Source organism: Octodon degus, unplaced genomic scaffold (assembly GCF_000260255.1).
Source record: "Octodon degus isolate 3935 unplaced genomic scaffold, OctDeg1.0 scaffold00220, whole genome shotgun sequence".
In the NCBI taxonomy this organism is placed as follows: Eukaryota; Metazoa; Chordata; class Mammalia; order Rodentia; family Octodontidae; genus Octodon; species Octodon degus.
The window spans coordinates 2,755,974-2,779,654 of NW_004524796.1; the positions used below are offsets into that span (position 1 = coordinate 2,755,974).

Below are 23,681 nucleotides of genomic sequence, written 5' to 3' on the forward strand. Positions count from 1 at the left end.
ATTAGTATCTATTTCAAAATGTTCTTAATTCATATTTTACTTCTGAACAAAATAATAAAAACGATGTTGGGGGTTGATATTGTGCTTCATGAAAGATCTGTTCACTTTTTTTATTTAAACAAAGATTTGCTTTGGTCATGGCATCAATAGACATCTTCTGACCTAAAGACTAGATTTTCTTTTTCTTGCTGGAGGGCCTTGTCAAACTGAGGACAGCCAGCATGGTAGGGTCCCTGCAGCCACACTTTCTTGCCTGTCCTTTGCCTCTGTTCGCTCTGGCTTGTTAGACAAAGGCTTCTAGAACTCCCTCCTCTTGGGCTCCCTGAGATTCCATTTTAGATTTAGCTTCTGTTTTACTTTTCCTCCAAGTAGAAGAGCAAAGATCTGTTGAAACTGTATCTTTGAGAATTTTCCAGGTTAAAAAAGAGGGGGAGGATGGAATTCCAAACACTGAATATGGAAAATAAGATTAGTTGCCCCTCTTAAGTACAGTGTCCCCATGAAAACTGTCCCCCATGAAAACTGTCACCTTCACTGCCTGCTGTTTCTGTCCCTTTACAGCATGGTCATTTCTGACTCCCTGCTTCCTACAGGGCCGTGTGTCTCCACTCAGCAGCTCAGTTGGCAGCAGCAGAGAGGTCCTGGCCCAGTCACTTCCCTGCGGGCCGGGCCAGCTGTGTACTTCTCCCTGCTGTCACTCCTCCCCGTTATCACCCTTCCCTGTTGTCACCCCTCCCCGTCATCTCCCCTCTCCCACATGTGTGCCTTTCTCCTCTTCCCCCTGTGCCTGCCTTTCTCAGAAGTTAGCTTACGAAGCAAAGTTGTAACTTTGAATTCCTGTTTTTCTAACCACCCTCATGTGACAGGATATCTCCTTACTGGAGGGTTTTCCTAAATTCAGGAGCCCTTTAAAAGGGACAGCTTCCTCCAGCCTCCTTTTCAGCCTGAGGACCCGAGCCAGGCTGGGGGCACTGTCAGGGCCCCCGTGTTTCTTTTGTACATTCTCCTTTCCATCTGTGGGAGAAAAGGATAAACCCTGGGCCATGAGGCTGTCCCTGCTCCTGAGCTTTGTCTCTGTCATTCCTGCCGCTGTGCAGCTCCTGGGTAAGTCAGCTGTGAGGTGGGGATCTTGCAATGATGTGGGGGCTCTGGGGCACCTTCCTCTTTGGGGTTAATGCTAAGAGTCCTGTGTGCACCTGTGAGAGGAGATGATGCTCCCTTTGGGAGCCCTGCACACAAGTGCATCCCCAGTCTGTACCTGGCCTCCAGCTGGATGGCCGCTTCCCAGGTGACAGGTGCTGCTCGAAGGAGCGTCCTGTCTTCAGCTTTCTCCTCAACTTGTGCAAGGATTTCCTGCTCTGTGGTTTGCAGCTCACCCTGTTTCCGTCTAGCTCCCAACAGTTATTTTCTGAGAGCCTTGGCTGAGAGGTGGAAGAAGATTCTTCTCCCCCTCCAGGGACAGAATCATTCAGCAATTCCTCCTGCGCCCTGGATTTAATGAGATTTGCACACTCGTTTTTTTCCTGGGAACCATTTATATCTTTTATGGTTGGGAGGCTCATCCTTATCTGCTTTCTAAATTGGTCAAACTGTCTTGTAAGCAGATGTTTTCAGTTTTTAATTGCGCTTTGTCGGAAGATGGGTGACGGCTTGTTAGACGCAGATTCAGAGCTTTTCGAAGCCTCAAAGATATTACTGAGTCTTTCTGTTTCTTAGGCTCAACCTGCTTTAGCTTCAGGAAGAGGGCTGGGGAGAATTTTCATTCCCATTTCTATTTCTGAGATATTTCAAGAGACTCCAACTCTGGTGCTTTTATTTTTGTTGTTATTATTCTGTCTTTATTTCCACCCATCAACTAATATGGAGCTGAGTTTGTCCCAGGGGCCCCACTGAGAGCCCTGCTGTGATAGTGGCCAGGAAGCTCCCCGGAGAGAGTGTTCAACAACAGAAAAGACTCAGTACTGATAAGCGTTAAGAGTAGTGATGGTTGAATTATGAGTGATGGCTGCCTGCTTGGTACGGTATGTCTGCCCCTTGTTAGCTATATGACACTGAGAAGTGACTTCTGTTTTTGTGCCTTAATTTCTGTGTCTATAAAATGGGAAGAATAACATTTCCTGCCCCATGAGTTATGGTGTTGAGTGGAAGAGCTATGGATGTCCATTTAGGTGCATGACCCAGAATAAGTGCTTGCTAAGCATGAACTGTTAAAAGAAGTGGTTTTGCCCCCTTCTGCAACTGTAGTTAGTTTTCCAGTAAGAGTAGTATGTTAAGGACTGAAAGGTGAAGTTTCTCAAGAAAGCATGCTGAAGAGAGATTCCTGGGGGCCAGAGAGTCTGGGCTCCGAAGCAGCCTTCCCAGCTGATGGGGGATGCTAGAGAAGATTTCTGGAACTTGGACTTGGAAAGTCTGTAGTGTGAGAGAGACCCTGTCCTGGTCTCTGTTGTTTCTCGTGTTTCTGTCTTGTGGAGGGAATTAAAATATTCTCCAGCCCTCAGAGGTGGAAATTTACCTGAGAAAATCTATGGGTTGTGTTGTCTTAGATAGAGTAGCCTGTTGAGGAGTAGGAAGCTCCCCGTCATGAGGCACCTTCAGACAGAGGCTGGATGAATAATGTAAGACCTGGACTCTATAACCTAGTCCAGTCTGGCAGGAACAACTGCATGCTGCAGCTCTGTTTACAAGAACATGAATGAGGCAGGCCAAGTTGATTTATTACACTAAATTTTATTCAGCTTGTTGAGGCCAAAATATGACCAATCTTTAATCAATATAAAAATTATTGGGATATTTTCACATTCACTTTTAAAAATTAACTCTTCTCCCAGTACTGGAAAAGATGAAACAGGGTTGGGAATAGGAAGCTAGCCTCACTCACATAGCAAGGCCTTATCTCAAAAGAGAAAAAAAAAAAAAAAGAAAAAGAAAAGAATTAAATCTGGTGTAAAGTGTATGCTTGCAGTGTGTTCAGTTGACACTAGTTTCATTCTGTGCCAATAATCACGTGCCCATCTTGGACAGCGCACATACAGCTTCCACTTGTTTTTTGTGTACTGGCTTCAGGGTGTTTGAGAAAGTAGGGTTTCTCAACATTCTTAGGAGTTTTTGCCTCGAAACATCAGAATGCTTCGCCCTGACCAACGTCTTCCTCTTTCTGAGCATAGCTATTGAGGGAGAGAGGGCAGTACTGCAGAACTATTTACTGGGAGAATCAAAAGCAAAGAAACAGACAAAAGAGGACAAGGGGGGGAGGCCCTTCCAAAAATTTTTGTTTTGCCGTGAGTCTCAGTTTACCTTTGCTTAGCCCAAGTGGCGTATGCGGAGCGGGATCTGGGTAAAGTGGGTAGAACAGCTCTTCCTTAGCAGATGAACGCACGGGTGAATCTCCAGGCCTGCTTTCCTGGCTTCTGGCCCACCAAGTAAATCCCAGGAAGCTCTCCTTCTGGTCAGCCCAGAACCTTGTCTTCCACCCCTACTGGGGGCAGCAAAAGCAGGCATCCAGCAGGGTGGACTTCAAGAAGGGATGTGCACCAGTGTGTCTGGGAGACCAGGCCAGTTAACAGAGGGACCCTGGTCCTCACCTTGCGGTCCTTCAGCCCTCACTGCCAGCACCAAGGCCTCGGGGGATTACAGCTGCAGTAGAGGCGTGGTAGAGGTGGATGCCGGGGTGGGGCCACAGCAGAGACATTTAGCATGCAAAGGAGAGGATTTGGTTTGTGGGCAGCAGTGTGGTGATAAACTGAATACGCTGATTGCAGAAGGAAAAAAAAAAAGCAGATTTAATTTGTGGTGTTTACTGATATCCATGATGAAGTCTTCCTATCGTGGCGGGTGCGAAGCTACCGATACGAGCCTTGAAACACACAGTCGGGATGAGATGCCTCTGCCAGGCTTTCACGTGCCGTGGGCCACAGAGCAGCGGGGAACAGGGCCTCGCCTTCCAAGCTCTCAGGATGCAGCTCTGGCAGTGGCTAGAAGGAGCCCAGAGCACGGGCTGGCGGTGAAACCAGAGGGAGTCGTGAGGCCTTGAAGCAAGAGCGAGCTGGGAAGTCAAGCGCGGGTGTGCAGGCGCGTGGCAGTGCTTCAGCAGGCAGCGGTAGACCCAGGACGCCAGTCTCAGCTCTTCCTTTTCCTACTACTCTTGGATTTCTTGCTGTAATTTAAGAAAGCCCTCGTGTAATTCTGATGCTCTTGTTCTTCCTGTTTCATTTTCCTCATCTCAATGCTAAGAAGAGAATTATTTAATAATAATAATTAATAATAATAATGTTATGCCATCGCAGCATTGAAACTCACTACCACTTTCGAAAACTTATATTTCAGTATGAACAAGCATATATATATATATATATATAATTTAATGCAGGGTCTACACGGTCTCACTGCACAGATTGGATTTGTAGTTATTCTCCTGTTTTCAGCCTCCCAAGTGTTATGATTACAGGCACGCGCCACCTTTCCCAATCTCAATTGGCGCCTCAGCAAGCCCGGTGGTCAGGGCCAGCACTGCAAGCCAGGCATCGAACCCCGGCCACTGCGCTCTGCCTAAGCAGCTTTAATCTGCTGAGCTATCAGGCCAGCCCTAAGTCTTACAATATTAATACTCAAATGTATTTATTTGTGCTTCACAGAATCCAATTAAGTGGGAGAGAAACCCTAGCCCGTGGCTTCTATTTTGCTTTTCACCCTCCATTTTGCAGCTCTCTCGGAGCTTGATTTTTGGAAGTCTGGGTTTGTCTCTGTATGTTGCCACAGAGGGCTGGGTTACACTTTGGGTGACTAAGTGTAATTTCTGGTCTAAGCAACACATATGGAGCACAAATCACTGCAGTAAAGACGTAGACCCCTGAGCTTTGCCAAGGCCCTTGGGGAGGAATCACTTTCTGTCTTTTGCTAGAGGGGCACCTTGAGACACTAAAAGGAGGGTAGGTAGCAGAAGGCCCAGAGCAAGGGCCAGATCTAACTCTTGACTGTGATTCCCTGCTGCCCTCCTCCTCCTCCTCCTTCTCCTCCTCTTCCTTCTCCTTCTCCACTTCCTTCTCCTCTAACTCCTCCTCCTCCTTTGCATTGTTGCTTCGTGTCTGTGGCACACAGTGCTGACATGCAGCGCGGGGAGCCAGCTGCTGTTCATGATGTGGCCCAGTTCTGTTTGCACTCCCCCCTCTTCCCTCCTCCTCATGGTGCCCTTCCCTGTTGCAAAAGGTCTGGCTCCTTGTTTCCTATTTTATTTTGCTCTTTAATTTATTTCTGATTTGGGTTTCTTGTCTAGCAGAAATCATGTGGTAGCTCAGGGTGTGTGTCTGACTTATTTCACTTCACATTGTGGTCTCAAGCTGCATCCATTTCCCTACAAATGACTCAAGTTTACCTTCATGGCAGAGCAGTATTCCATTGTGTGTAAATACTACATCTTTATTCATCATCTGCTGATGGACATGAAGGTCTCTTCTAAGATTTAGCTATTATAAATTGTGCTGCTATAAACATAGGCAGGCACGGATCAATGTAATGTGACATCTCTAACTCCTTTGGGAAGATCTCTAGGAGAAGAGCTGGGTCAAATGGAATTTTTAGTGCTAGTTTCTTGAGGACTCTCCACATTAATTTCCATGTGGTTGTACTAGTTTATACTCTCACCAACAGTGTGGAAGGCCTACATCTGCTTGTAGCCTCTTCAGCATTGGTTAATAATTGACTTCTTGATGGTGGGGTGAGAGTGAATCTCAGTGTTGTTTTAACTGGCATTTCTCTAATGGCCAACAATGCTGAACATTCTTCATGAATTGATTTGCCACTTTTACCTCTTCTGAGATGTGGCTGTCATTTCCCTTGCCCATGTTTTCTGACTCAGGCCAAGAAGTGGACATAATCTAGCAGTGGGAATGTGTGCTCAGGAAAGATGTCAATGTGGATCAAAACAACAGTGTGCTAAGGAGGAACATAGATCCTCTTTCTAGATCATAGGTTTTGAATGTTTTATTTCAAGACAGAGACAAGGCAGTGTTGATTCAGTATTTACTCCAGGCAAAATGACACTCAGGGGCTTTACATGACTTCATTTAGAAGTTCACAGTGAGCCTATCAAAGAACATCACTATCATCATTTTACAGATTAGGAAACTAAGGCAAGAATGGTTTAAGGAAACACAGCCCATAAATGGTAGAGCCAGAATTCGATTGCAAATTTATCAACCCCCAGAAGCACTCCTTTCCCTTGGATGCTAGCCACCTCTGAGGCTGGAAACATGGGTCTCTGCATCCTATGTCCTTCTGTCCTTCTGTCTCTCTTTCCAGGTTGCTGAATCAGCTCTCTCTTGGCTCTAATTCACATCTGCTCCAAACCATGTGTCCAAAACCAATTTCCCCAAGTTAATGATAATCCTAACAAATATGTATTGAGTTATTTCTGCACCAGGAACTGTTCTAAGATCTTTCTTTAAATTATCTCATTTAATTCTTAACAAAATGTGAAGTAGGTCCCATTACCTCCCCTTTACTTCACCAATGGGAAAATGGAAGCAGAGAGGAGTGTTGACAGCTGACCAAGGTCATGCAGCAAGGGAGCGCTTGAATCTGACTCACTGAGAACCAAGCGGTGGAGCTGTCCATCCAATTTAGCAGGATGAAGGATTCATGGGGACAACGGCGTGTAGATGAAGAAATGGCAGTGCAGAAAGGTCTGCTGCAAAGCCTGTAGATGAGCCTGTCTGTCCCTATGCCGGGGTGGAGCTGCTGTTCCCAGGCTGCCGATAGAGAAGCCAGAGCAGGGCGCAGGAGTGTTGAGATGGAAGTTCCTATTTTTAGAGATGTTGAAGGAATATCGTAGGAATTTTGTGTATTTTTGTTTTCCCCTCGAGCTCAGGATCCACTTCACAGCAGAGTGTGGTGACAAAGGCTTGTCATTTTAGAACTCTGGGAAGCTGAGGCACGAGGAGCGCAGGTCAGAGCCCTGCTCAGGCAACTTGCTAACTTAGCCCTATCTCAAAATTAAAAGACACAATGATTTAAGAAGGGCTGGAGATGTAGCTAGGTGTAGAAGCCTAGGTTCAATCCCCAGTATTTTTAAAAAACAAAACCTCCCAAAACCATTTCAGATTCATATTTGTACCTCTCTGAATGGCTAAATGTAGTGACAAAATTGGCAGATACTCTGAATATTTAATAAATGAATGAATAAATTAAGGAAACAGAGATCAAAGTCAGAGACTAAATAATACTTAATTTTTCTTTACTTTTAATCAACATTACTAAGCCTTGTCCTAACAATTCTTCATCTTCTCCTTGCTTCAAGCATCCCTTTTCACATATACTAAGTATTTATAAATAATTTTCATTTAATTTCAGTTTTGGAGGAAATCATTATAGTTTTTGGTTATTATCATTGTTGTGGCTACTGTTGCATTGTTTTCATAATAGTGGGGATTGAACTCAGGGCTTTCACACTGATCTACATCTCCAGATCTTTTTTATTTTAGTTAATTAATTAATTTATTTTTGTGGTACCAGGGATTGAACTTAGGACCTTGTGCTTGCCAGGCAGGCACTTATGCCACTGAACTATCTCCCCGGACCTCCAGATCTTTTTTTATTTTGAGATGAGATCTTGCTAAGTTGCCCTGGCTGGCATTCACACTTGCAATCCTTCTGCCTCAGCCTGCTAGGTGCTGCAGTTACAGGCATCTGCCACTAGGCCTGGCTTTACATTTGCTCATGGACAGCCTGTGTCTTGCAGCTCCTGCTCTTCTTGAAGGCGGCCTCTGCTCCAGTTTGAGTGCAGGGTGACCCCAGGAGGCAATGACGTGGGAATGGGGCAGTGAGATGGGAAGGGAAGTGTGTGGCCAAGCCTGGGACCACTGCAGGCAAGAGGAGCTGGGATTTGCAGGGAAGCTATGGGTGGCAGTGAGCATGATTGACCCAGAGTCTTGGAGACATCCCATTTGCAGGGCAAAGCCCTGGGCATATCTGTCCCTGGAGATGTGCTGGTCCCAGGACAGTGGATTCTCTCACCCATCTAAACTGCTCTGTGTACAGCCATGGGGCTGGGGTCTGTGAGGGGCAGATACAGAGCCCAGACCCAAAGATGTGCTGTGGACTTGGCAGAGGGGCCAACATACCCTGAGATGGCAGAGGCCACAGAGGAGCCGGTTGCCCTGTTGCCTCCCGCCCACTGAAGTAGGCTCGGTTATCTTTGGCTAACTCAGCATCTCCCTCTGCGAGCAATGATTTTCTTTTATCTTCTCATGTCAGCATTTTCTTTGTTGATAGTGGAGAAAGACTAACAATGTAACAGAAAACAGAACATCACCTCACCTCCCTAAATACTTTCCTTTTAAATCCTACGTTTCTTTGCTGGTAGATTTGTAAATGTCCTTGCTTGTTTAATGCTGTATAATGATCTAAAAATGAAAATCCATTCTGATGGTATTGGAGGTTTGAAATTTATCAATCCATACCTAAATATATTTTGCCTTAATTTTGGCCTTTGAAATAACCAGAGGAGAGTATGAACTTGGTGTGGTCAGAGAACTTGCTTTTCTGGTTTCTATTTGTTTTGTCACCAGCACAGTGCTGGACACACAGTTGATGTTTGCCAAGTATTTGTTAAAAAGTAAATATGAGATCAGAAAGTTACTTTAGGGCCAGCCAAAGAGCTCAGTGGATTAAAGCACCTGCAAGCAGGTGCAGGGTCTGGAGGTTTGATCTCTGGGCCTGGTGTGCTGGCCCCGTCCCCTGGGGCTCACTGAGATGGCAATTGAGACTTGGCATGGTGGTATGTTCCTGTAATCCCAGCTCTTGGGAGGCTGTAAACAGGCAGATCACTATGAGTCTGATCTAGTAGTGAGACCCTGAACACCCTGTAGACCCTTCTCTAAAATACAAAAAAAGCAAGAAAGATAGACAGATAGACACAGTTTAGATAAAGAGAGAATTCTTCAATTAATAAAGTTCTGGTGTGCAAGTATTCAAACCAGAAACTCAGACCTTATACAGGAGAAGGCAAACATATGCCTATAGCCCTCTATCTGCTCAGCTTTGCAATATTTTGATAATAAGAACATAATTAGTAAGATAAAAGTTAGAAGGTTTATAAAGATGTGACATGAGAGTGGTGACGGGTAACGGCAGTGCTCCACTTTGCCTTTTGGTCAGGGTTAAAAGTCCTTGCAGAGGAGGAAGTATGACATTGTACCTCAAACGCATTGCGCAGAGACAGCGATGGATGCAAAGCCACTTGCTGACAGCTTGTGCAGAAGAATAATGCTCAAATACATGACCATAGTGTGATAATTGAACGTTTCCTTGCATTGTCTGACAAAGACAATATCGAACTTCTGCTTCCTAACTTCGAAAGATAAGCTGAGGAAGCAAGACTAGATAAGTGTGCGTTGAAACTTTTCATTTCCAAGTGTTCTTTCTGCAAGTGTAAGAGTTTATAATTTTCTCTTGGGGAAAATAAGCTTTCATGAAAAAGAGACTAATTTTAAATATACCCATAATTATCAAAATAATATATTTGAGTCATTTGTCAAGATGCCCCTGATTATGTAAGTATTCTGTATTCTTTCACTTATTCAACTAATATTTGTGGAGGTGTTACTTTATGTTTCCCAAAGTGAAACTTCTGCATTCAGTCAGAAGGACCAAGTTTATTTTCCACGTGGAATTTGCACTGTTCTAGTGGGATACAGACAAGTAAACAAACTGTGGCAGCTTGTGAGGAGTTGACACCTGACCTAGGATCTTAGCAGGCCCAGAAAGAGGAACTCAAAATGTGAAGCTGCTAAGGTGAGCAGAAGCATGGTGGATTTGAGGAAGAGAGGTACTGTGACTGAAAAGTGGAGCATGGGCTGCCTTAGGGGTGCAGGATGTTGCCTCCCTGTGTTCATTGGTAAGGACCACCAAGGGTTGAATGAACTTCAAAACTAGAAACAAAATCTTTCAACCCGAGGCCCAAGTAGCAGAGGAAGAAAATGAGCAGATTATTGAGCAATCGTTCTGCCATAACGTGGTACGCGTTCCAGGAAATCCAGTAAAGAAATCATGAAAATAGAGGGAAAACACACTGAACAGTGGTTCAGGGGATGCAAGCGTTACATGGTATAAGGTTTGTAATGTGGAGTTGATGATAGGTCAGGTCCAGGCCCTGGAAGAAACTAGGAGATAGATGGTTATTTTCCCTGCCGATGGCATTTTACTGAGATTAGGAACAGAGCCAGACCAGGCTGGCTTGGTAGAGGTTGGTGCATGATGTTGAAGAGAACAGAGTGAGATTAGGACATAATGTGCTAGGCAGGGTTCCTGAGAGAAAGAGAATCTCTCCTCTTTCCTCCCCTCCCCTCCCCTCTCCTCTCTCCTCTGTCTCCTCCCCTTTGTCTACAGAGTCACAGAACTGGCTCCTATAGCTGTGGAGAGCAGTGAGTCCAGGGTTGACAGGAAAAAGTTGCTATTATAGTGAAATTCTGCATAAGTCAGCTTCCCATCACTATAAGGAAATACTTTAAATAATAAATTTGTAAAGAGAAAAGGTTTATTTTCACACACGGCTTTGGAGGGTCCAGTCTGTGATTAGTTAGAGCCATTGCTTTGGGCAGTTAATACACTAATAGCCAGGCAGCACACCATGATGTGTGATAGGAGATCAAAATGGTTTATCTCATGATCAGGTTGCAAAACAAGATAATGCTCGACCTCTCAGAGGGCACACTCCCAGCATCCCAAGGATGTCCTGTAAGGCCCCCTCCTCAAGGATCTACCATGTCCCCAAACCATGCTTTAACACAGGTGACTTTGGAAAACCTTTAAAATCCATAGTAAAGACAGTTTAGAGGCAAAAGTCCCTCCCCTCAGCTGGGGTCACTCTTCTTCTCACTTTGTTTTTTCTTAAGGTCATTGACTAATTGGACCAGGCCTACCCACATGGTCGAGGGTCATCTAATTTTCTTAAATTCTACTAGTTTACGTGAATTTCTCATTTTAAGCAAAGACCACAGCAACATGGAGAGTAGTGTTTGATGCAATATCTTGTCACCATAACTCTGCCAAGTTGACTCATAAAATTAACCATTGTAACATGTTTTAGGAGTAGCACCAGTCCATTCTGACATTATCCTGGAAAGTGAGGGAAAACTGAAAATCTAGGATGATACCTATGTTTTTTGGCATGCAAATCTAGGTAGATATAGTATCGAGAAAAAGAAGACTGCCACCACACTTAAAGTTAAAATGGATTACAGATGAAAATTAGACATGTAAAAATAAAAGACCTGTAAGTGAAAATGCTTCAGAGAAGCAACACCATTCATGCACAGCCTTTTCTGCACCTTACATGGCTGATTAACACTCAGTTGATCAGTCAGTATGTGTTTGTTAGCCTGCTGTAGTGGTGAGTGCCTGCTGTAATCTCAGTACTCTGGGAGGCTGAGGCAGGAGGATTAAAAATTTGGGTCCAGCTTGGGCAATTTAATGAGGTGCTGTGTAAAAAACAAACAAACAAACAAACAAAAAACACACAAAAAAAATTAGGGGTATAGTTCAGTAGTAAAGGGCGACACACAGACACACACACACATAGTGTTTGCTGTTCCACAATATAATCAACACTGTTGAACTGTGAAGGGAAAGACGCATTTACTGTAAACAATGAGATGTCACCGGGCAAAGCTATCTGAAAAGTAGAAGACAAATCCGGAAGGGAAAACAGCAAGAGGAATAGCCAAAATGACAGATTTTTCAAAACTTATTACCTTTACAGAGGAGACTAAATTTAATTTTTATGTGGTAAATGACCTTAGTTAAAAAAAAAAACTTTAAAGAATTTCCTGTCTCTTGTGCTTCTTATGAGCAAAGCACTCTACTGTTGAAATTTTAATTTTATTGCCAAGCCAGAAAAGTCCTCATGTAGTCACACATGGGCATGGGTGGCAAGCAAATGAGGTCAAGGGAGGCAGAGTCCAGCTAGACAGGAGATTCAGTCAGGTATGGCATGTTCAGATGACAGATGTCAACCGCGGCGTCGCCAACAGAAGCAGGTGTGCTGGATCCAGGCTTTACTGCATCGCAATTCCAAGAAATCAAATGCGCACACATGAGTAACAGCTGAGGCAGCCAGGCGGCCTTTCAATGTAGCACAGACAAGGGAGCCAGGTAGAAAAGAGGGGCAGTTCTCTTAAAATGTAGCCCAGGGAGAGGAGCATGCTGGGAGAAAATAATATCTTCTGGCTGTGAGTCACTGTAAGCTTTAGGTCTGAGGGGTTGAGAACAGCAGACAGAGCCCAGCCCAGGAAAGAAGCTGTCAACACAGGAGGACCTTCCTTGTGACACTACTCTTGGGTCTGTATCACCGAAATGCTTGGGTTAAAAATAGGTTTATGCAGCCCCTCAAAGAATGCAATGCTACCAGCTCGTTTTGAAGGAACTCTGCAGGCTGTGAGTGGTGATATAGGTCTGTAATCACAGCATGTGGAGGGCTGAGGCAGGAGGACTGCTTTGAGTTTGAGGTCAGTTTAAGGCCAGTTTGGGATACGGAATGAAACCCTGTCTTAATAAACACAACAGGAAAAACATGCAAAGTCAGTAAAAAGAATTTGAGAAAACTCCAGAAGAAGTATATAATTTATGTGCATGTTGTAAAATTAAAAGAAATCAGACATCTCTTTTTTTTTTGTACTGCAAATCAAACTCAGGAGCTTGTGCTTGCTGGGCCACTGAGCTATATCCCTGGTCCTATTTCTGCATTCTTTAAAAAATAATAAAAAATATTGACATGAATTTCATTTTGATTTAAAGAAAAAAAAATGCTTACCAGGTTCTTTCTTCTTTCCCTTTCTGAGAGGAAGTCTCGTGTGGTCAGTTGACAGTTACGTCTTCCAATAAAAGCCATCCATATGTATTTACTACTATTGTCAGGTCCATTACAAGCACAAAAATTATTTTAAAAATTGTTCTTCTAAATGTCTCCAGTGACATAAAACTTACATTCATTTGCCCGTTTTTGAAAACTTCACAAATAATTATCAAATATGTTTTTGCATACTTTTGCTCTGCAGAGGTTAGATTGAGTTTGCCAATAAAATGAAAGCTAACTCACTATTAAAGACATTTTAGATACTGTCTTTTTATTTTATGAAAAAATTAAAAAAAACTCATAACAAAAAGATAAGAGAATATCAATGGTGAATACACTGCATCTTATCTCCAAAGTAGTTACTCAGAGTACAAGGCTGACCGAAAAGAATCTTACAAAAAAACAAAAAGATAACACAAAACTTTCTTTTCAATGAACTAAGACAACTAAGCTAGTTTAGATGAAACAAAGTGCATGTATATTAAGATAGTTTTGAAACAAGAGAATATACAATCTTGGGAAGTATGTGAACTTCTTCCTTCCTGTTTATCTTCTTTTGCTCTTTATTTCTCATGTAAGAGAATACACTGTTTAGGCTTGGGGATCCTATTTATTTCAATTGACAGTATGTTCTCAAGTTGTATCCATTTACCTACAAATACCTTCAGCTTCTCTTTCTTTACAGCACAGCAGCACTCCACTGTGTATAAATAGCATTTTTATGTCCATTCATCTGTTCATGAACATAAGCCCTGGTTTGCAAGACCTAGCTATTACTACACATGGATAGTTGTATGTCCCTATAATAAGATGATTTTAACTCTTTTGGCAAGATACTTTAAAGGGAGATAGCTGGGTCAAGTGGAATTTCCAGTTTCAGTTTTTTGAGGCGTCTCCACACGTATTTCCATAATGGTTGCTCTAGTTCTCATTCCCACCAACAGTGTAGAAGACCTTTCCCTGTGAATCTTTGTTATTTATTGTTGGGAGAGAAAAGTAAAACAAAATACAACAATGTGTCAGGACTTAGTAGCCCTGACCTGGGCTACTAAGAATATATTTCAAAAAACTTACAGGGCATAAAATGAAGATAAAGCTATCGAAAGTAAAAATATTTTTTAAATGTGAGAAAGTTATAAGTTCATAGGGCAATCAGCAGAATAATTACATGTAGGTTTCATCTTTCTGCCTCAGAAAGATTTCAGATATCTCACACTTCAAAATCCAGTTCTGCCCAATCTAAAATTGGGCATTTAAGATGAATACACACTTCTCAGATGAAGATATACAAATGGCAAATAAATACATAAAAAACATTCAGCAGCCATGATCTTTGAGAAATGCAAATTAAAACAACACCAAGATTCCATTTCACCTCAGGAAGAATAGCTGTCATAAAAAAAAATTAACTAATAACAAATGCTGAAGAGGCTGTGGGAAATAAAGAACCCTTCTCCACTGTTGGGGGGAATATAGACTGGTACAACATCTATGGAGATCAGTGTGGACATTCCTCTAAAAACTAGGATTAGATGTCCCATTCAAACCAGCTTTTCCCCTTTTGGGCATTTTCCCAGAAGAATTGCAAACATCATACCACAATGATATATGTGCGCCCATGTTTATAGCAGCACAATTTGTCATAGCTAAATCTTGGAAACAACCCAAATGACCCTCAACTGAGGAGTGGGTAAAAAAAGATGTGTTATTTTTATACAATGGAGCATTACTCAGTTATAAAGAAAGATAATAGGTAAATGGGTGCAAGTAGAGGCCATCCTCGTAAGTGAAATACATCAGACCCATATGTGTAAACATTGTATTGTCTCCCTAGTGTAAGAACCTGAAAGAGTAAATAAATGCTGAAAGGTGCAATAGATAGAGTAAGAGGGAAAGAAACTGAGTATAAGGAATAAACAATTGGGATGAGAGAAAGGAGAAAAGAAAGGAAAAAAGGAAGGCAAATGATCATGTGTGTATATATATACAGGATAGCTAAAATGATTGCACTACTACTTTCTATTTATTTATTTATTTGGTATGGGATTTCACTATGCAGCTTGGACTCATAGTGATTCTCCTGTCTCAGCCTCCCCAGCACTGGGATTACAGGCGGGCACCACAACACGCTCGGTTTGGGGTCAGTATGACTCATGTTACTGGGGAATCAAACCCAGGTCCTTGTGTTTGCCAGACAGGCACTTAGACTGCCGATCTATCTCCCCAGCTCCTCTATTGGTTTTTTTGAAGGTAATAGTTAATGCTTAAAATGTTTACTTTGACCAGTTCTTCATGTTTATATCTGTAATCTGAGCAACTACGTGGAAGACAATAATGTGTAATTGTTGAATGCCTATCATCTTGTTTCTTTTTAAAAATTGTGTATCATTTCTCATGTCTCATCTATTATTTTTCTATTCTCTTTAAAATAAATTAATAATAATAATAATAATAATAATAATAATAAAACAAAATCTCGTTCTGGGAAATTCATGTATTTAATTGTATAGCTTTCTATATTCAATCACCCAGTGTCTTTTCTCAGATTGATATTCTTCCCTTCTGTTAATTTCTTTTTATGTGCAGTTCACTGCATGTAAGGTGGACCTTTTCCCAAGGCTCTTCATAATGTCTAGGACTTCAGGCTGGTGTGAGAAGCAGCTACTGTGCTAACTTTGGCCGATCTGGCGGTTTAGTCCCTTCCCTCTGGCTTCCGGGTTGCCCCGGAAGAAAATAAGCCAGCTAGGTCCCGGTTGCCTCTCTCTCATTTCCAGTAATCCTAAATCTTTATGGAACTCGGAAGGAAGGAGATTGTTGACCTAGGCTATGTTTCTTGCTATGTGACTGCACTTACATCTGTTTTCTTTCTTCTTTTTAACAGACACAAGACAATTCTTAATCTATAATGAGGATCACAAGCGCTGCGTAGAAGCAATCAGCCCCACTGCAGTCCAGACGGCATCTTGCAACCAGGATGCCCAGGCACAGAAATTCCGATGGGTGTCCCCCGGCCAGGTCATGAGCATGGCTTTTAAATTATGCTTGGGGGTGCCATCAAAAACTGTTTGGGTTCCAATCACGCTTTATCCCTGCAACTCCAAAAGTGAACTTCAGAAATGGGAGTGCAAAAATGACACACTTTTTGGGATCAAGGGTGAAGAGCTATATTTTAATTATGGTAATAAACAAGAAAAGAATATTATGTTGTACAAGGGCTCTGGCTTATGGAGTCGGTGGAAGATCTATGGAACCACAGATGATTTGTGTTCCAGAGGTTACGAAGGTGAGAAACTTCGCTTTTTTTTTTTTTAAACTTTGTGTCCTATTTCTCTTTTTCTGAGTTATAATTTAAGAAAATAGTTGTGTTCCCTCATGGTCTGTGTTAGAAATGTTAACTGATGCTTTTCTTTGTACTTTGAGTTTTTCTATGTTCTAGAACGTGGCACTGAATAAATGTGACAAAAGTTCCTGAATAATATCTTAGCTACCTGTGTTAATATAACATTAGTTTGGAATTTCTGTATTTTTTTCAAATTGTTACAATTTTAAGAAAACCACTTTCACCTTTGAGTTACATCTTCCTCTTTAATCTTATAAAATTTATTGATAAATAAATCTAGCCAAACTACTTTTTTCTTTAAGCTTTGCTTAGACAAATGATCCTTAGAACAATATTCTTTATCAATTACAATTGTCTGTAATGAAATTTTGACAAATTCCCTGATAGTTTGGGTTTCTAAGTATTTCTGATTTATTTTATCACTCTTCGAGTAGTGAGAGAATCTAACAGCCAGATTAGAAAAACTGAGGAATCAGCTAATAAATTAACATACACCATATTTAGTTAAATGTCTCTGAAAATGGCAGCAGTGGTGTAATGGGAGATTATTGTATTGTGGTTGGCTTTTTGGACTTTTTTTTTTTTTAATGGAACCAGAGATTGAACTCAGGTCCTTGTGTTTGCCAGAAAAGTGCTTATTCTACTGAGCTATCTCCCCAGCCCTGAGCTCTTGATGGTTAAACAAAAACAATGTATTCAGTATTCTTCCATCCTGGCCAACTTTCATTTACTGCTGGCTATCCCCAAACAATATAAAAATAAAGGAACTTAAAGCTGTGGACAAAGGCTGGTCTTTTGAGTCAGAAGGTAGCAGCATCCCATTTCAAGTTTGGATACTTGATTATTGTTAAGTGTTATCTAAGACAACGTCATGGTCAGAGGCAGGGCCTGCTTTCTGGGACAACATAAATACATTTCCAAAATACTTTGTTACTGGGACTGCTAAGATGAGTTGAACCTAATTTATCCCAGCCAAGACAGAGCACAGGAATTCAGTTTTTTGTAGGCAGATAATTTGTTAGCTTTCCATTTGCAGGGACAGTCCAAATAGAAATTAAAGTAGGGTGAGAGTAAGGCTCAGAAAAGTCATTTGAAGTCACTTGTTGAACATAGTGCCAGAATTGGAAATTATAAGAGGCAGCTTGAGTAACACACCTTGTAGGAGAAAATCAATAGTAAATTAAAGGGCAAGACGATGGTAAATCGAACTTGACTGAGTCAACTTCCACAGATGGAGCAGTAGTGCTAATTGAAGAATCCAAGTCACTAAAGATTGTGACTAACACATCACTGGATTTGTTTTAAAATACAATACCTCAGCTCCTCATCTGCAATCCTCTCTGTTCTCCTGTATGTTGTGAGACAAATGTGTGCAGGGGTTAGGAGGGTGGCTGTCATCCTTCAGTATTCCTAAAAATCACTTGTTAAGAATGCAGATCCCTGCCCCCCATTCTGAATTAGCACAGGAGAGGAAAGGCCCAGGAGTGTTTTGAATCATTTTTATGAAGCACTGGGTGATACTAATGCAGATAGTATACTGCCCACCTGCTGCCTACTCTCCATTGACTTCCCAGTATTTAAAATACTCTTGCTGGAGGATCCGTACCCTCAGAATGTCCTTGAGAACCATGAAACAGAATATACATTAGAACTGTTGACAACGTGAGCAGTAGCTCTGCTTGATTCTGTAATTATTTTAGAATAATAAAATCAGAGTTCTAGACTTGGATACATTAGAGAGTCATCTGAAACTTTGAAGCACATGAGCAAGAGTAATTTGACTGCAGTTATATGATTTGATAGTGACATGGCTGGGCGGAACTCTATTCTTTCAGTCTTGTTAGTGCCTGGTGCATGGAGGGGATTGGTACTTATTAAACAAGCTGAGTTAATCCTGTAAGAGCCCTTTAGGCCTGATATCTGGGAACCCAGTGAGAAGTTTTCCTGACCAACTTAATGAACAATGCCACTAACTGCAGGGAGGTCTTTATAAGTTTTTTTCATAGAAGGGTACAGGTATCTTAGTGACCCAGAGTTGGCAGGGCTCTTTCAGAATGGAATACATAACATATGCAATTTATGGTTGGAAAGACTAGCCCTGTCAATTGGTGGAACTAATGATAGAAAACCATTTTAAAGTTATTAACAACTAGCTCCTGGATAATTTTGTCAGAGATAGGTGTTCCATTGCCATTCAAATCTTGTAGGTGTGTAAATTCAGCAAAATAATCCAATATAGTCCAATAGTCCATAATAGTAGTGGGTTATGCACAGAAATGGCAGTGTCAGAAGTTGTTGACTTGAGCCTTTTACAGCTCAGCATATTAATATGACTTTACTTTTTATACCTTGTTTTTATATTTTTCTGCTGCATGGTTAAGACCAACATAAAGCAAGACCTATATAACAAAAATGTAACTTTTATATCTGACAAAGTCAGTCAAATCCCCTCAGGATTTACCCTGAAATCCTGTACCGCAGTTTGTAGATCCTTTGTCAGTGTCAGCTATGTGGATGAGTCATGGCCATTGCTTAACCAATTTGCTCTCTATGAAAGCCTGAGAGAATGTTTTCTCTCTAGGTGACTCTCTTTAGACCTACTATACATCACTGATTGCTTTCCTTGTGGTCCCATAACCTCCTTGAACAGAAAATTTGGGACACCACTGAGTTATAAAAAACTAACTTTGAGATAATCAAAACTAAATCTAGGTAGGGTAAGTACAATGAGTAAAAGAAAAATGACAGAGGGAAGGAACTAACATTTCTTGTGTCCTTAATATATTCTAAATGTCTTAAAAGTTTTTAATAGTTCAATGACTAAGTGTCCTTAAAGAACTTTCTTAACTCATAAAATCTCTGAAATGTGATTAAGGATTTTTACCTAGGGTAAACATTGGAGGTCAACTAGTATCACAAAGTCAAGGTAAAGTGGGAAACCCTAGAAAGATAAAGAGTTCAAAGGTTCTGAAGAATGTATCTATGTGAGTGTTTGGAGTCAGTGGAAGTAACTAAGAGCTTCTCTAATCCTTTTGGTTTAAGCCAGACTACTGGCAGCAGTGGTTCTGATTGTGTGAGGTATAGTCCTATAATCCCAGGATTCTGGACAGGTGAGGCAAGAGGATAAGAAGGGTGAGCCCATGCTGAGCAGTTTGGCAAGTTTTTAAGAGCCTGCTCAAACAAACAAACAAACAGGGTTGGAGATAGGCTGCATGTCTTTAAAGTTATTTTCAACCTAATGCTTCAAGAATGCTATGGTTTTAACCAAGAGGAAGGCCTTCCCCCTGTTTCGGAGGAAATGCAGAAGTTAACACTGGAGTCAGTGGAAGTGACTGTTATTATTCTGTAAGAGGAAGGAAGAAAATCTGTTCCAACAGAAGTGGAAATGTAGTTCCTATGTAGTTCGCTGGAGGTGTCCAACAAAGACTGGAGTACAGGGGCCTCTCTTGTGCAGGTACACTAGCTATGATTAGAAGAGAAGTCCTATTCTTGCAGGAAAGCCAGTGTTCAGAACTATCACCCTGATTCTAATTGTAAATCCTTGTTTCTGTAGCCATTTACACACTCCTGGGCAATGCAAATGGAGCCCCCTGTGCCTTTCCATTCAAGTTTGAGAACAAGTGGTACGCAGACTGCACAAGTGCTGGCCGGTCAGATGGGTGGCTCTGGTGTGGAACCACCACAGACTACGATTCTAATAAGCTATTTGGATTTTGCCCTATGAAATGTAAGTAACCACCAAACAAGAGAAATCTGACACATTAGCTTTGGCTAGGGGGTGAGAAGATCTGGGTTTACCTGGAGTATTTTCTTCCCGAAGTTATTCACATGGATTAACCCACTGTTCCCTGCCATCACTCTTTACAGATATCGTCTTTCCCCTTTTAGAATGAATAAGATGGTTCATGTTGGCTGAAGACTAGAACACGAACTTCTCTCAGTTCTGGGTTCTTTGATGTGTATAAATGTATTTGTTTTTTGCAGGGTCTCACTATGCATCTCAGACTCATGCTGATCCTTCCGCTTTCAGCCTCCCCATCCCTGGGATTACAGGCATGTGCCACTACACTTGGACTCTGGCCAGCTCAGCATGCCTGAGGGCAGGGCCAGCACGGCATGTGATGCCAAGAATCAAACTGCAGTCCCTGTGCTTCTCTAAGCTTGCCTAAGCAGGTGCTTTAGTCTGCTGAGCTATCTTGCTGGCCCCTTGAGTTCTTGTTAAGATTACACTGTGCCCCAATTGTCCTTGTATCAAATGACCCCTCTGATTTTTACCAAATGTCAGTCACTTTCCAAGACTATAGTGGATACTACATATGGTGCAAAATCATACTCTATGCTGGAGATAGGTGCTCCATTCCTCGATGCTCCTAATGGGTTTAACCTTATCAAACCATGGGTCAAAAGCTGAAGACTAGAACACAAACTTCTGTCAGTTCTGGGTTCTTTGATGTGTATTTTTTTTTTTAATGTATTTGGTTGCTGCAGGGTCTCACTCTGCAGCTCAGACAAAGATTTAAGTTATGCCATCAATGTGGTTTGTTGGATAAGAGACATGACCAAGCTCCTGCACTTTGTGACCCTATAGTGAAAAGGACCCCTCATGGTGAAAATGATATTAATCCTGTCCTTCTTCAGCTTAATTTAAAAAGTGTATCATTTAATTTAACAGTTCTGAATCAATAGAATTGGACAATTTATGTGCATTTAGGTCTTTTAGAAATGCAAGTTGGAGTGTTAGTGGCATGAAATCACGTGAGCGGTATCACAGCTTGCAAATTCTTGGTTAAGAACCTGTAAAGAGACAGCGCAGCTGCTTTTAGGTGGGGTGGAGGAGGGCCTTCGCGCTGGGAGCCGGAGCTGGGCTAGGGAAAGAGGAAAGGGCGAATCCTTCGCTTCATTTTCCCCCTCGCACACACCCTTCCGCTGTCAGTTTCTCATTTCCTAAACGTCTTACCCTTTGACTCTTAAACTAGCTGCTTCAGATTAGATCAGAGCAGCTCCAGTTTCCTGGCAGGGGCGGGGGTGGGCACGCAGTGTGGTGCAGGATGCTTGTGGCTGCCACACTTACTACTCAATTTTGTCACCACCATTCCACACAGGAACTCACGTGCCAGGACAAAATTATCTTCATTTGTCAAATTGAAGCCAGGCTTCTAAGAACGGGATGGTCCTTACTTATTTATTGAGATTCGTCACCCCTAGTTATCCCACTGAGAGTAAATTTGATTTCTCGGGTCCACCAGCCATTATAATTGTCTGCCTTGAGCAGTCACTCTGCTCTGGATGAATGCCTGTAAAGGTGACAGGCTTTCAGTTAATTGTGACAGTCCTCTATGGTCTTGACGAGGACGTGCCGCTCCCCTGTCAACGTTTAGAGATTTGATTCCAATTAAAGGTTTATAGATGTCCAGTTTTTGCACAAGAAATCTTTTTGCTGAAAAACATAATGGAACGCTTCCCTACCTTTTTGTAAATTTAAGATAAAGTAGTACTTGTTTAGTGTCTGAAGCCCCATTCTCTTTCACTTAGTAGGAATGGTATTTTCTAAATCTATGAGGGAAAAAATATGTATTTCTTGGGTTTGAATATAGTATCTGCCATCTAAGCTGGGTGGATGTGTGATTTGGTGAATGGAATATGGATGACAAAAGGGTAAACTACTAATCACAAAACTCACAAGCTTGGAGATCTTTGATCATTTTCCTTCCAAAAAGGGGGAGCAGTATATATTGGAACAGAAGACTGAGTATATTCGTAGAATAATTATTTCCTATAGTCCCTTAATTATTTATGTGTAATTTATTAGCGTACATTTTTGTAGTAGCGGAATGATTTTTAATCTTACTACTTCTAAGTTAGGCCTTCAAAACCAAATTATACACTTTTCTCTGTTAAATATAAAAGCAAACTAACTGTAAAAAATTAAAGCATTGGCTGATTTCACATTTAAATTAAAGCACAGTTTACAAATTTCATGCCAAAAAGGCTTTGAAATTTCACAGTGTCTTTCATTTTATGTTCCTTTCAAAAGAAGATTTTATTTTATGTTAGCCTAAAATCAGTAGGTTCAAGAGAGGAAAATGATGTACATGTTATTGAGCCTAAGTATGTGCTTGTTATTGTCGTTGGGATTGTTTATTATCATGTTTTCCTTCTATTTAGACATTTAAAATATCATGAGAACAGGAAGAGGAAAAGACCCGGCTTTCAGTTTCCTATAGCTTGCAACTTTAGCTTTCAACATGAGTTGTGTGGTTTACGGTAGACGCTGGAACCCTAGGAGTGATTTACGGTAGACACTGGAACCCTAGGAGTGATTTTCAGTCAGGAAACTTACAGATTCTTTGAGAGAGATGTTTTAATTCCTTGATTTAAAATGCAAAATATATTTTCTTTAAACAAAGAGTCAATTGAATAAAACTTTATTTATATCCCTTTCATCTATTTCTGGAGAAGGAAAATAATTCTTTTATAAATCTCTTACATTTTCTACTATATTATAAACAAAACTTCTGAATTTCTAAAAGATACTTGCTTAAACCATCTTATACTTCAGATATATCCCAAATAAGTCTCAGGTTGATGGTCTCACTTACAATGACATCAAACTTATGAAGTCTCAGGAAAATTTAAGTTTAACATTACTAATTGAAATTCATTTTTATATAACATATAATGACTTTATAATTATTTTAGGGCTGGAGATGTAGAATGCTTGCTTAGTGTGGTTTGATCTGAGCATCCTAGAGACACAAAAATTATCAATATTTATGCTGTTGTCAGAATCACATTCTAATGTACTTTTCTTCCTTTTTGATACACACATACCACAAATTTCCTATCACAGGGTGTGGTCATGTGTAGGACATAAAAGTCTATGGTCATCAGATGCAAAACACAGTTGAGTCCCGAGTTAGGAAGCCCAACAGCATGGGGTGTGTGCTTAGAGAAAACTGAATTTCTCAGCCAGTTGAGTATTTCTCAGGGATTTTGAGAAATTGCATAATCCTTTCTCTCTGCCTTTCAAATAAATGAAGAGATGATTTCTTCTGTGACTTGTACCATACAGAAAGATCTCATTTCTTTACTGACTACTCTCAGTGCACCTTGGGGGTGGAGCTGGCACGGCACACTGGGGATCAAACCCTGGCTGCTGCACTCAAACATTTTGCATATAAATGGCTATAAATAATATTTATCTACTTTCCTACCAGTGGTCTCTGATAGAGCATATCAAGAACATATTGGAAATTGTGTGTTCTCTCTATTCCCAACATTATTTGTTGAACTGGGCGCTGTGGTTCACACTTGTTATCTCAGCTACTTGAGAGGCTGAAACAGGAAACAAGTTCAAACCCAGCTTAACCAACCTAGTGATTTAGGGAGAATCTGTCTCAAAATAAAAACAAAAAAGTCTTGGGAATATCGCTCATTGTAAAGTACCAGCACTAAATCCTCAGCACTAAAAAAAAAAAAAAAAAAAAAAAAAAAAAA

The 23,681-nt window shown here is 41.3% G+C and overlaps 1 protein-coding gene across 1 annotated transcript in view; it reads left to right on the forward strand.

The window, feature by feature from the left end:
• Nucleotides 1-862: 862 nt before the first annotated feature.
• Nucleotides 863-23,681, forward strand: part of Mrc1 (mannose receptor C-type 1) — a 107,542-nt gene continuing 84,723 nt past the window's right edge. Inside the window, exons 1-3 of the mRNA XM_023705431.1 lie at nucleotides 863-1,104; nucleotides 15,726-16,127; nucleotides 19,738-19,911. Of these exons, the coding sequence (XP_023561199.1) occupies nucleotides 1,044-1,104; nucleotides 15,726-16,127; nucleotides 19,738-19,911 (637 nt within the window). The 5' untranslated portion in view covers nucleotides 863-1,043. The remainder of the gene's footprint in view (nucleotides 1,105-15,725; nucleotides 16,128-19,737; nucleotides 19,912-23,681) is intronic.